This window comes from Balaenoptera acutorostrata, chromosome 15, assembly GCF_949987535.1.
Source record: "Balaenoptera acutorostrata chromosome 15, mBalAcu1.1, whole genome shotgun sequence".
NCBI lineage: Eukaryota > Metazoa > Chordata > Mammalia > Artiodactyla > Balaenopteridae > Balaenoptera > Balaenoptera acutorostrata.
Genome location: NC_080078.1, coordinates 17,391,041 through 17,404,272, shown reverse-complemented (window position 1 = coordinate 17,404,272; position 13,232 = coordinate 17,391,041). Strand labels below are relative to the sequence as shown.

General features: G+C 55.5%; 1 protein-coding gene across 3 annotated transcripts in view; it reads right to left on the bottom strand.

The window, feature by feature from the left end:
- GSG1L (GSG1 like) overlaps nt 1-7,567 on the bottom strand; it is a 212,156-nt gene extending 204,589 nt beyond the window's left edge. For all 3 annotated transcript variants that reach the window (XR_009005440.1, XM_057529350.1, XM_057529352.1), the window contains exon 1: nt 7,153-7,567. Coding sequence is in view for 2 of the 3 variants with exons in the window: in XM_057529350.1 (XP_057385333.1) it covers nt 7,153-7,501 (349 nt within the window). In the remaining variant the exon portion in view is untranslated. The remainder of the gene's footprint in view (nt 1-7,152) is intronic.
- Between the last annotated feature and the right edge of the window lie 5,665 nt (nt 7,568-13,232).

Below are 13,232 nucleotides of genomic sequence, written 5' to 3'. Positions count from 1 at the left end.
ACCCTCACTCAATGCCAGCTCGTCTAGTTTCTGGGATATGGCAGTACGTGAAATGGACCAAGTCCTGCCACCATGGAGCCAGCATCCGTGCAGGGCAGACACATAATAAAGAAGACAAGTGAAAAACAGAAATAGAGTCACAGATATAGAAAACAAACTTATGGTTACCAAGGGGGAAAGGGGGGGAGGGATAAATTGGGAGATTGGGATTGACATATACACACTACTATATATAAAATAGATAACTAATAAGGACCTACGGTTTAGCACAGGAACTCTACTCAATACTCTGTAATGACCTATATGGGAAAAGAATCTAAAAAAGAGTGGATATATGTATACGTATAACTGATTCACTTTGCTGTACAGCAGAAACTAGCACAACACTGTAAATCAACTATACTCCAATAAAAATTTTAGAAAATCTTTTTAATGAAAGAAAGAAGATAAATGAGTGTGATATGTAGTGGGTAAGACAATAATCAGAGTGATGGGGGAATAAGGAGGGAGGCAGAAGTGGTTGGGGGTGGTGAGGTCACTGATATACATCGTGTGGTCTGGGAAGGTCTCACTGAGAAGAGGACATTTGAGCAGAGACCTGCCTGAGAAGGGAGGGAGCCTGGCAGACATCTGGGAGAAGAGTTCCCACACGAAGGAACAGCAAGTGCAAAGGCCCTGAGGCAGGAGGGTCTTAGCCTGTTCAAGGACCAGCAAGGAGGCTGGTATGGCTGGAGCAGAGCAGTTGCGGGGAGAGATGGTCAGAGAGGCAATAGGGGCAAATTTCAAAGGGCCCACAGGCTTTGGAGGATGTTTGGCTGTAACTGAGCGAGATGGGATGCACAGGAGGCCCTGAGCAGTGGAGGGAAGTGACCTGACTCGGATTTAACAGGATTCCTCTGGCTGCTGGGTGGAGAGCAGATGGTGGGGGCCAAGGGCAGAAGCAAGGAGTCCAGGGAGGGGCCACTGCCCTAGTCCAGGGGCGAGGCACCAGGGGCCCGGCCAGGGCAGAGCTGGAGGAACGCGATCAGGCAGGGGCTGGATTCTGACTGAAGAGCTGGCAGGATTCACCCATGGATGAGACGTGGGATGTGAGAGCAAGAGGCACCAAGGAGGACCCCAAGGCTTGGGTCCTGAGCGCCTGGAAGGTGGCGAAGTTACCTCAATAGTGAGGAGGGGCGGGCGATGGACTCCCAGGAGGGGCAGCTGCCACTCCCACAGGAACCTGGGCCCAGCGCTGATGGATCTGCCAGGTTTTTGAGAAAAGCCATAAATCCAGATGTTTCTGTGAAGTGTCTCAATTTTCAAATATTGGCAACTTATTCAAAGATGCTGAAGACACTGCAGGGCCAAACAAAACAGATGGACAGTTTGGATCTGACCCGATGGCCATGGGTCTGCAGCCTCTGACACGAGGTCAGATCACCGAAAGCTCCATTACTGAGTGATTGCTGTGTACCAGCCAAGCATCCACGTTATCTGCTTTAACTCCAAGGACACTACCATGAGGCAGATATCATCGTCCTCTTGTCCCAGCCAAGGAAACTGAGGCCCAGAGAGGGCAAGCCCCTGCCAGAGGTCACACAGCAGGTGAGTGGTGGCATGGGGGCTGGAGCCTGAACTGTCTGACCACAAGGCCTGTGGTCATGGGGTGCTCTGCCGCCTCCATCACCCAGACGAAAAACAAAACCAAACCCTCATTGTACACATAAGGAAAGAAAAGCCCACAGAGAGAGGGAGTGTGACTTGTTTAAAGTCACTCAGCAAGTTGGCACTGGAGGCTGGACTTGAACCCGGGGTTCATGACACCTGGTGCAGCGCCCTTCTCAGTGAGGCCTCTTGGAGGTGCCTGGGGAGGCTGCATGAACTGGGATGGGGGCACGGGGTGCAGCACAGCACTGCAGGCAAGAGCCAGGCTCTGGAGCCTTCTGCATATCACAGCTCTGCCACTTGGAAGCTGTGTGACCTTGAACAAGTCACTTCACCTCTCTGTGCCTTGGTTTCCTCATTGGGTGTAACCATGGCACCTACCTCATAGGGCTGTTATGGGAACAAAAGGAAGTAACACTTTTGGGGGCTCAAAGCCATGCCCTTCAAAGTCCACCTCTTCATGTATCAGCTGCTCCTGGCCTGTCTAATATTACACCAACGTATTCCCAAGCGCCGGAAGTCCCCAGGTTGGGGACATCCCATGCGTCCTCATACTTGTGGAAATGTAGCAGCATGATATAAGGGACGGAAAGAAGAGCTGGGGTTTTCTGTAGAAATGAAGGGGAAGCAAGAAAGGCGTGGGGGTGGCAGGGGTCTTCTCCTGAGGGGCTATGGGCCCGCCCCACACTCATGCGCGCGTGTGTGTGTGTGTGTGTGTGTGTGTGTGTGTGTGTGTGTGTGTAAGGAGGGGTAGATGTAGCAGAAGCCTCAGCGGAAGGGGAGGGGTCCCCGGCCGGGCCCCCTGCTTCCCTGCAGCATAAGAAGACACTTAGAGCCTGGCAGAGAACTGGACACAAAGAACAACAGACATAACAACCAACATCTAACCCACAAATGCTGACTGAACACCTACTGCTGCCAGTGTCCTGAGCACTGGGGAGCCAGCCGTGAAACAACACAGATAAACTCAACCTCCACCTTCACGGAGCTGGTGGACCACACACAAAACAAACAAGGAACGCTGAGGAAAAGTCAATGGTGGCAAATGCTTGCAAAAAAATCAAGCAGCAAAAGTGTGGGGAGATCAATATTGAATGGGGTGCTGGGAAAGAGCTGACTTCAAAAAGTTTCCGGAAACAGTCTTGTGGCCAACTGGGGGAAGAGCATTCCAGGCAGAGGGAAAGGCAGTGCAAAGGCACTGAGGCAGAGTGTGCCTGGTGTCAGGAGCCAGTGTGGCAGAAGCCAGTGACCAGGCGGGAGAAGGAGAGGACCCCAGAGAGGCAGAGAGGCCATGTAGCCGGGGAGGGGCTGAGGGCCACCTTCACGCAGGGCCTCAAGCTTTGGGGAGGGTGTGGCTTTGACTCTAAGTGGTGGGGTGGGGGGAGTTGTCAGAGGGGGGCTGTGCAAAGGAGAGACAGGATCTGATGATTACTCACATGTAGGGTGGACAGGGGACTGGCAGGGGTGGGGGCAATGGTGGAAGCGGGGAGGCTGCTGCAGAAGTCCACAGGAGAGATGTGGGCGGCTCAGACAGGTGGCAGCACAGAGGTGACCCGGCGCACTCACACATCCAACAGGTGCCCGGCACTTCCCTGCACTATTTCACTGAATCCTTGCACCATGAGCAGCTGCTAGTTGCTCTGATCTCCCTGACCCCATTCTACAGGGCAGCAAACTGAGGCCCTCGCCCAAACCACACTGCTAAAAAGAGGCAGCACGTGGCATCCATCCTTCACAAGAGAGAGTGGGCACCGTCCCACCCATGACAGGGGAGAGAGTGGGTCTAGAGTCGGGACACCAAACATCCAGCTCCTCCTCCCCCTGACCGGTCTCTCCCTTCTCTCTGGCCGCCCCAATCCCACTTCCCTCCAGCCACCCTCACAAGCCCTCCTAGACCCTGCCACCCCATCAATCCTCCGGAGTCACCCATTTCCTGAGGTTCAAACACACACTCCCTGAGACTGAAGTCCAACATCACCTGCGTTCCCAGTCAGCATAACCACCTGCCTGCCATCCCCACCTCGGCCGCCTCCAGACCTTCACTCGTGACCCCTCCAGGCCTTTCTCTGCTGCCCCTCCAACCCCGATGCCTGCGTCTGCACCCACCCGAGCCTTCCGAGCACCTAATCCAGAAGAGAAACCCAATTTGCGTGAAGGCCTTGGGGTAATTCTGTGTCGAGGCCACACTTCTCTTTCTGTTTGTTGAAGGAGCTGATGCTCCTTCTTGGAGGAAGGAGAAAAGCTTCCTTTGTGCCGGGTCTGGGGAAATTGTGTCTGTTTAGGACAGGCTGCAGTTTTCTTTGTGAAAGCTGTAGATTTTTCGTGTGGGAAAAGGGTTTATTAGATTTCCCTGCGGCTGCCCAGAATGGGGAGAGGTTTTTCTGAGCACAGAAAGAAATTACCAAACAGGCGTTTGAGAGGAAGGAACATTTAGCAGCTGCTTCTCACGGAGAGGTTACGATTTCGTGGTTGGTGTTTTCATTGGAGTGAACATAAAATGCAGAGAAAGGAAGAAAGCCTTCCCTGTAGTTTCATGCGAGTGAGGGAAGGAAGTTGGTCCTTGATGTTCTGGCAGGGAGGGCAGGATTTTGTTTGGGGGGGGAAGGGTGTTGGGGTGGTTTTTTTTTTTTTCTCTTCAAGTAGAAAATAAATTTTAAAATGGTCGCAGAACCCAGAAGAAAGGTTGTCATAGCAACAAAAGTTTGAGGCCAGGTACCTCCTGACACCCTTTCAGTACCGTGACCGTGGAGGGGCAGGATTTGGGCACTGTAGGATCAGTGGGGGAAACCATCCAAAGCTTGGCTCAGACCTCCCAAATTTCTCACCAGCACTGACAGGCTGATAACTATTTTCCAAGCTCCCAGGGAGGAAAATTGTGATTTTCTGGGAGGGGCGATCTCTAGCCAACAGTGATCAAGAGGAAAGAGAAAACTGTGGGTTTGGTTTATTTACCCAACAAACTAACCATCCGTGTTTTTACTAACCAAGGACTGGGGGTGAGGGTCTTATGCTGAGCCCCCCAGATCACCCCTTTCTCTGACCCCCAACTGCACCATTCTCTTCCCTGATCATTTCATCGTGATCCCTTTGCGCCCCATGAAGACAATTCAGGCCCCCTCATCAGCTGTGAGGCCACACGAAAAGCTCTCTTAGCTTCAAATTCCTCATCTGAAAAATGGGCGCCGTAGAAGTGCCTGCCACAAGGGTGCTGACAAGGATTCAACAAGATCCGGCCGGTGAGAAGTTTTAACAATGTCTGGTACACATGAAGGGCTCAATAAATGTGAGCTAGCATTGTTTTTAATTAATACTTTTTTTAATGCTTAGTTTTAAACATCCTGTATCAAGCCCTGGAGGAGCTACAGGGACGAGCTACAGGGAAATAACTGCAAGAGCTGGGGGGCATGACCTTCAGGAAGAAGCTAGGAGAGACCTCAAACAATTGAGAGGCTCAGCTGGCCAGTGAGGGCCCAGGCACTCCATGGGGCAGAGACAGGGCAACTCCGCTGCAGGACACAGCATTGGATTTAAGTGTGGACATAAAGGAAAGGGCAGGGAGTCTGCGTTTTTACACAAAGGAGAAACTTGGTGAGAGGCGGAGGTGAGGTAGGGGGACCTCTACCCCAAAGGGTGCAGATATTTCCCAGGACGAGGCATTCCGAGGCCTCCATGGGAGAGGATTGGGCTGAGCGGAAAGCAGGGAATTTTAGCCAAGATGTCTTTTAAGGTTAATTATTATTAAATCATTAAATTATTATCATTATTACATCCCAGAGTAAAAATTCAAGTCCTGAGTGCACACCAGAAGTGAGTCTGATGGGGTGAAACTGGTCAGGGGTGGGACCCTATTCGGAGTGTCTTTGGCAAACAGCCAGCATCAAGCAGGTGGTCCCAGAAAACTTAAGTGGGGCACCCCTACAGGCAAGACAGAGCAGGGAGCACCCCGGGAAACCTCCGGTTCATGGTCCCGAAGCCTCATCCAACATTTATCCTGCAAATAGGTATTGAAGACCTTCTATGCACTAGACAGTACCCAGAGACTGGGCATGGCAATGAACAAGACGGCTGGGGCCCTGCCCTCATGGAGTGACATCCTATGGGTAGGGGGGACAAGAAGCTGGTGACCGAAGGCATGCCCCCAGAAAACTTCAGGTGTGCCAAGTGTGATGGGGGAGATAAAAATGGTGATGAGATACAAAGATGGGGCGACCCTGCCTCCAAAGAGGGATAGGGAGGTCTTCTCTCCAAGGCACCCGGCCTGGGAAGGTGGGTCAGGAAGTCCCACTGGAGCTGAGGAGGAGCCAGCCAGGGAAGATGTGGGGAAGGGCATTCCGGGCAGAGTCAGCAGCCTCCCCGGGTTTATTTCACACCTTCCTCCCTCTGTCCTTTAAACCAGTCAGGCCAACGCCGTATTCAGGGCAAACTAGCAGTTGTGGCCCACTCCTGTCTACATGAGACTCCACACATAGCCCACGCTGACATCAAAGAGCTAGGCAGGCACGGGGAGTTTTAACCTTGGGCAAAGAGGTCAATTCAACTCAAGAGGGTCCCCAGACTTGGACTCGGAGCAACATGGTCTGGGAGGTACCAGGTGGTGTGGACCAGCATCCCCAGCATGTGATACAACCACTGCCAGGCAGCTTTCCCCTGAGCCCTGCCCTAGCCTCAGTGCCTGCCTCGGGGACACTTACTCCGGCCCTGGCTGCCTCCGGCGGCGGGTCCAGGAAAGGGTGCGAGGCCGAGGGAACAGTTTGATCTGCCTTCTGAAGAGTCCCCCCCCACCCCGCGCCCCAATTCTGACCTGAGCCTCGCCGAGCTGTCCCGCTTTCCCACCGGCCTCCTCTCCCTCCCGCCGCATATTCTCCCGGGCGGGGGCCGGGACACGAAGGGCTCCCTGCCGGGAACCCACCGGACTGGCCCCACTCCTCACTCCCGTGCTGCCCAAACCCGGTCTGGGAGCGGTTTAGTGCGGGCCGGGGATGGGGGTGGAAGAACGAGCGCCTCGGCTTCTGGCTCTGTGTACCTGCGGTGGAAGGGGCGGCTGACACAACAGTCCCTGCGCCAACACCACCGCCACCCCAGGCTCCCGGGAAGGGATGGATGGGAGTAGCCAGTGCCCCGCGAAAGGAAGAGGGGCAAGGGGCGAGCATGGAGATGAGTTCTGGCTCGGAAAGGAACGGGGTGGGTGCCGGGAGACTCTCCTCTCCAAGGCGCGGCGACGTCCCCACAGGCGCCTGGTGCTCGGAAGGGGCACGAGCTCTGCCCGAACCTTGAAACGGCGGAGCGTCCCGAACGCCATCATTCGACACCCCCGGACCTGCCCACCGCGCTCCCCGCCCCCGAACGTTCGGCCGAGCCTGCGGAGCGCGGGGCACGGCGTCCTGGCGGTGGCGCGGGTCCCCGGCCCGGGCGCGAGGAGGGAGCGCAGGTTCGGGTCTGGGGCGCCGGGGCCGCGCAGCCCGGAGAAGCCGGGAGCGGAGCCCCGGGGCGCCGCCGCTCACTCACCGAGCCCGCCGAGCTCCTCCTCGCACGAGTACCAGATGCCGGTGTGGAAATTCCTGAAGAGGAAGCGGTCGTCGCCCGTCTCCCAGCTGTAGAGCGCGACGCCAGGGGGGCCGTTCCCCGCGGCGGCGGCGGCGGCGGCGGCGGCGGCGGGGGCGGCGGTGCCGTTGGCCGTGGCGTTGGCGCCCGAGTTGGGGCAGTTGGCGCTCCCGCCCTGGCCGCAGACCGGCTTGGGCACCCGCTGCGTGCCCTGGCACCAGTGAGTGGTGAGGAAGGCGGTGGTGGCGAAGAGCAGCGCCAGCAGGTTCAGGGCCACGGCCAGGAGCGCTCGGCCGCGGCGGTTCGTCTTCATGCCGCCCGCGCCGCCGGGACCGCGCCGCCGGGGAGCTCCGCGCGCGAAGTTGGCAGCCGGCGCCCCGCGTCAGCGGCCGCTGCCCGCCGCGCCCCGGGGCTCGGGCGCCTGCGATGGGCGGCGGCGGACGCGGCGCTGGCCCATGCCCCCGCCCCCGGGGTGGGGGCGCGGCGCGCGGGGGGCGCGGGGGGCGCGGGGGGCGGGCGGCGGCGGAGCGGCTCCTGCGCGCCCGCAGCCCGGAGCGCGAGTGCACCTCGGCGAGGAGCCGCTGGCGCCTGGCAGCGGCCACGGCGCAGGGACGCGCGCCCCTCCGTGGGGAGACACCTGCAGGCGGCCGGCGACACTGTTCCGGCTCCCGCCCTCACTGGGAGAGGGGGCGCCCCACGCCGGGCGCTGGCGGGGGCCCGGCAGAGAAGGGCGCCCCCTAAAGAGACCCGCACCCGAGTGGAGAGCCTGAGAAGCAAAGAAAGTGCCAGGAGGCGCTCTCGGAGAAAGAGGCTTCCCACCGGGTACGTGAGGCAACAAAACCAGCCGGGAGGGGTCATCTCACGCAGGAGCCAGAGAAGTCCCGCCCTCTGGAGAGAAGGGCAGAGCCTGCTGGGGCTCCCCACGAGGAACATGGACCAGCAGCACCCTCCCCCGGAGGCGCGGTAGGGAGCCCCAAGAAGGAGCCCCAAAGAGTCTGAGCTGCAGAGTTGAGTTTTTTGGGCTTCCCACACCCAAGAAGCAGCAGGGCCCACTGAGAAGGATGCCTCATTACTGATCCTGGAGTTGCAGGACCTGTCAGGAGGGGTACCTCACCAGAAATGCGGGGTTGTAGAGTCTAAAGGGCTTGTGCTTCCCCTGGGGGTCTCCCAGGGAGATTTGGGCTGTGTGAACCAACAGGACAGGCTCCCCTGGCAGGATGAAGCTGCAGTCACCTGGGCTCCTTATCATGGCATGGTACAGCACGAAGGGTGGCAAAGAAGTGTGCCACACAGGATGCCAAGTGTTGGATATGACGAATGGGACTTCCCCATGCAGGCATCCCCACCCACCTGAGATCCTTAGCAGTATGACCCAAGGAGGTACCACACCAGACACAAAGTTGTTGCAGTTATCAGGCAGGGGTGCCCTACAGAGGCTGCCAGCCCAGAATCTCCAAGGTGGGGGGTGAGAACAGAAAGGTCAAGAATACTGACTTTGGGGTCAGGCAACCCTGGGGCTTAACCAGCTGTGGGCTTTGAACAAGTTATTGTACTAAACCTCTCTGAGTCTCAGTTCCATATCTATAAAAGGGAGGAGGAATATTGGGCTGTCGTAATGAGATCACACCTGCAAAAAGCACTTGGCACATAGTAGGTGCTCAATAAACGCTGGCCATTATTATTATTATTAACATCTGAACCAAGATCAGAGGACTAAATTCGCACAGACCTTTTCAGGATCTCTTGTGCAAGGTGGGATTGCCCAACTATGAACGCTCCATCCCCACCTCTGCTCTAAAATAACCATGTCCCCTGAAGCCCCGTCACGCTGCAAAGCACAGGGTGCCCGGATGCCCAGGATGTGCAACAGTTAATTGCATGTTGATTACAAGAGCTCATCTGAATTCTGCCCAAGCTGAGAACTTCTCCAACAACCCCCTGCTCGTGGAGTGGCAGGGCGTGCAGAATTCAAGGTTAACGGATTATGAATTGCCTTACTCTAGTGGGTGAGCCTGTGCTCCCTGGCAGCTGCTGCTACTTTGCCTGGGGGTAGGTGAGAATAATTGTGGGCAACGTTCCTGGCAGGAACCCATATGAAAGATGGCCAAGGGTCTCCAGACTTGTTTATTAGATCCCTTTTCTGGCCCTAGGCAAGGTGTTCCCAACTATTTTGAGGAGGACCTCCATTCAGTATTGAGGGTATTGGTTGAGAGAGAAAATACATCATGGCCAAACAGCTAAAAAGAATTCAGTGACACTTTTAAACGGCCGTGCAATATTCATCGGAGGAGTATCTGTACACATTTGAAAACCAGTCCCTCAGATGTTGGCTTGAGACGGTGGTTCATGTGCATGTGTGTAGCACTCAGGGACCTACAGGCTGGGAACCCTGTCCTGCACATTCAAAGCCAGGAGAGCCCAAGTGACCTATGTCTCAGGGACCACACTCTCTTAAAAAATACCTGGAGGAAGCACAGAGGGGTTTGAAATTTCCATCTAAGACACTCTTCCACTCTCTGAGTGCCCACTGGATGCTCAGCACCAGGGAGAAAAGAGCATGAACAGCATTAATAAGTCCGTTGTAGAGTCGGCAGGTGTTAAGAGCCAGGGAGAACAATAAAGCAGGGAGGAGGATAGAAGTGAGGGTAGCAGACTGTGATTTTAAATCAGGGCTTCAAGGAGATCTCACCGGGAAGTTGACATTGTAGCAAAGGCTTGAAGGAGGGTGGGAGCAGGCCACGGAGATATCCCAGGAAAGGAGGTTCCAGGAAGCAGGAGCAGCCAGTGCAAAGGCCCTGAGGTAGGGGATAACTGAGAAAGCAGTGTGGCTGGAGATGAGTGAGCAGGGAGAGTAGAGAGGTGATGGGGGGAGGGGACAGGTCATGGTGTGTGGAGTTACAAGGACTCCGGCATTTACTCTGAGTTGGGTGGGAGCCTGGGGAGGTTCTGCGTAGAGGAGAGACATATCTGACTTGGAGTGTAACAGGACCACTCTAGATGCTGGATTAAGAAGGGGGAAACAGAGACCAGCTGGGGGCTAGTGAGTGAATCCGTGCAAGCAATGCCAGCGGCTCAGACCAGGGTGGTTGCAGCGAGGTTCTGCATCTGTGTCAGTTTTCAAAAGCAGATCCAGCAGGATCTGAGGTGGGATGTGTAAGACGCCTTTGAGGTGTTTGGCAGGAGCTCCTGCAAGGACAGAGCTGCCCTGTGCTGAGCCGGAGCAGGTGGGGGTGGGGCGCGGGGAAGCTCCAAAGTTCTGACTGATGTTGCCCTGGACCTTGTACTCAAAGTGAAGATAAGGACGAGGGGGTGGCGCTTGTGCCACCAGAGGGAGCCACTGCATGTGTCTACACACCCTTCCGGAACCGAATCCAAACTCATGAGCGAGCCCCTTGGATAGGATACGTATTTTTATCCTCAAATAATAATACAGTTGCCTTGGGTGTGGACAGGTGTTAAAGAAAAATTATTCATGACACTTGTTAAGACAGTAAGGCAGCCTTTATTCAGGGACCACTGTAAAAGGAGCTTTGCCACAGGAGAGAGAGATTGGGCTGAACTCTCAACACAGGGACAAGAGGGGATTTATAGCCAAGGAGTGGGGGCGGGGGGAGGTGGTCAGTGGACGGAGGAAACCTCAGGGCTGGGGGGATTCTGGCTAAAGTGACTTGACAGGATTCCTGCTGAAGGCGGCCCAGGAGGATAAGCTGTCTGGAGTGGGGAATGAGGAAGTTGATTGGGTTTCAAGGATGAGGGATTCTTGCTAAAACTGGAGTTAGCTGGCCAAGGACAGAGCCCAAGGTCAGGGCCTAGTTGAGAAGAGGGCTCAGAGGAGCCCGACTAAGGCTTGGTCGAGGAGGGTCTTTGTCTGGGGTGGGGCTGGGGTGGGGAGGGAGCTTGTTTAGGAGGCCAGAAAGGTGGGCCCAAGCCCCTGTCCCCTCCTCTTCAGACACTGTCAGAGGCCAAGGCCTCCTGTCTCCCAAGACACCCGACCAGGGATTGAACCTCGGCCACCGCAGTGAAAGCACCGAGTCCGAACCACTGGACCGCCAGGGCATTCCCCCAATGCCTCTGCTTAACCTCCTCCAAGTACTGCGCTCTGCCGGCCCCAGGACAAAGTCTAGATACCCCAGTCCTAGAAAGTCCTGGAAAGTCCAGTCCTTTCCAGGTCCTATACGGCTGGCCCTGCGCACATCTCAGCCCCTCCCATGCCGCCGACACACCAAGCCACTTTCCGCTTCCTGATCACCGTGGGCTGGGACAGGCCCCCAGGCCTCGCGCACCTCCCTCCCTCCCCCTCCCTCTGCCTGGATGATCTGATCCTGTGCGTCCTTCAAAGTGCTGGTCACACGTCGCTCCACGCACCGCAGAGCCTTCCTTGGCTCTGTCCTCCTCCGTCTGGCCCTTCATCACCCTCCTCTGAGCTGTGATGTCTGTGTTCACGCTCATCTCCCCCACGGGCCTGGGGGTCCCTCAAGGTCACCCCCACCGGCAGCCTGCAGGCCAAGTTTGGCCCATGAGCGTGTTTTGTTTGGCCTGGTTGGAACTGGCCTCCACAGGGTACTAAATTTTCATGAGTTGCCAACATTCAGTAATCATGATTTCACACAAAAATCTAGACTTCCAGCTTCTCTGGCAAGATCAAGTTACCTGCCGACACTGGGCCTGCATTTTTGCCCGGCAACCATTGCCAAAGTTCCCCGTAAAGCGGATCACAAGAGACCACAGTCCCACTGGGCCCTTCCATCGTTAGGGATACCTGTGGGGAGCTCCTGGGGGCATTCAAATTTGAGAACCTGGAAGCAAGGCCTCGAACATTTTTGATAACAGCACTTAGCACGTCTCACCACTTAGCACGTCTGTGGTGCTGAAAGTCAGGGTGATGGTTACAGTCTCGAGGTGGCACAGTGACTGAAAGGGGCCCCTGGGGGTGGGGCTTCTGGGGGCCGGTCACATAGGTGTGTGCACTTTATGAAAACTCATTGAGCCATACAATCGGGAACTGTGCCCTTGTTTATATTCAACAAAATTTACCAGAAAAACTGTTGCTGTTAATAAGGAAATTCATACTTTTCAGGAACCATGAATATGCTTTGAAGGGACACGACCCAAATGCATCTCACTTTCCACTTAGAGTCGGCTGCTGCCAACACTCTCACCAGCTTCTGGACCTCCTAAGTCACTTCCTGTTTTCTTTTTCTTATTTTCTAAATTTATTTATTTGTTTTTATTTTTGGCTGTGCTGGGTCTTCGCTGCTGCATGCGGGCTTTCTCTAGTTGTGGTGAGCAGGGGCTACTCTTTGTTGCGGTGTGCGGGCTTCTCATGGCGGTGGCTTCTCTTGTTGTGGAGCACGGGCTCTAAGTACGCGGGCTTCAGTAGCTGTGGCTCGTGGGCTCTAGAGCGCAGGCTCAGTAGTTGTGGCGCATAGGCTTAGTTGCTCTGCGGCATGTGGGATCTTCCCCGACCAGAGCTCAAACCCGTGTCCCCTGCATTGGCAGGCGGATTCTTAACCACTGCGGCATCAGGGAAGCCCAGTCACTTCCTGTTTTCTAAGCCTTCAAAATAAACCTTGGGAAACCAGAGCATCTCCGGCCTCCAGGCCCTCCTAATTATAGCAAGGGATTAGCCAATTTCCAATTACTGGTGAGGTTTTTTAAACATTGACTCCCAAGGTATCTAAGCCTAATACACATTTTACTCCCTGGTTCAGATGCCTCTCCAGGGCTTCAGTGAAAGCCTCCGGCCGCTGGTGTGTTTATTAGGCTGCCTGCTGCTTGGGGCCAGTGTTCCCAGGGGAGGAAGGGACCCTGGAGCTCTGTGCAATCAAATAAGTCCCAAGGTGTGGGGTCTCTGGAGGAGAAAGGAACCCACTTCATTAGCAAGTGATCAATTGGAGTTTCTTTGAAACTGTCTTAACTCTTCCAACAACTATTCAAGAAGAATTTAACAGGCCCTGGCTCTGTGCTAGGCTTTCAATGAACAAGACCAACCAGGTCCGTATCTTCATGGGGCTATGTTCTAGAAAAGGAGACAATAATGAGCA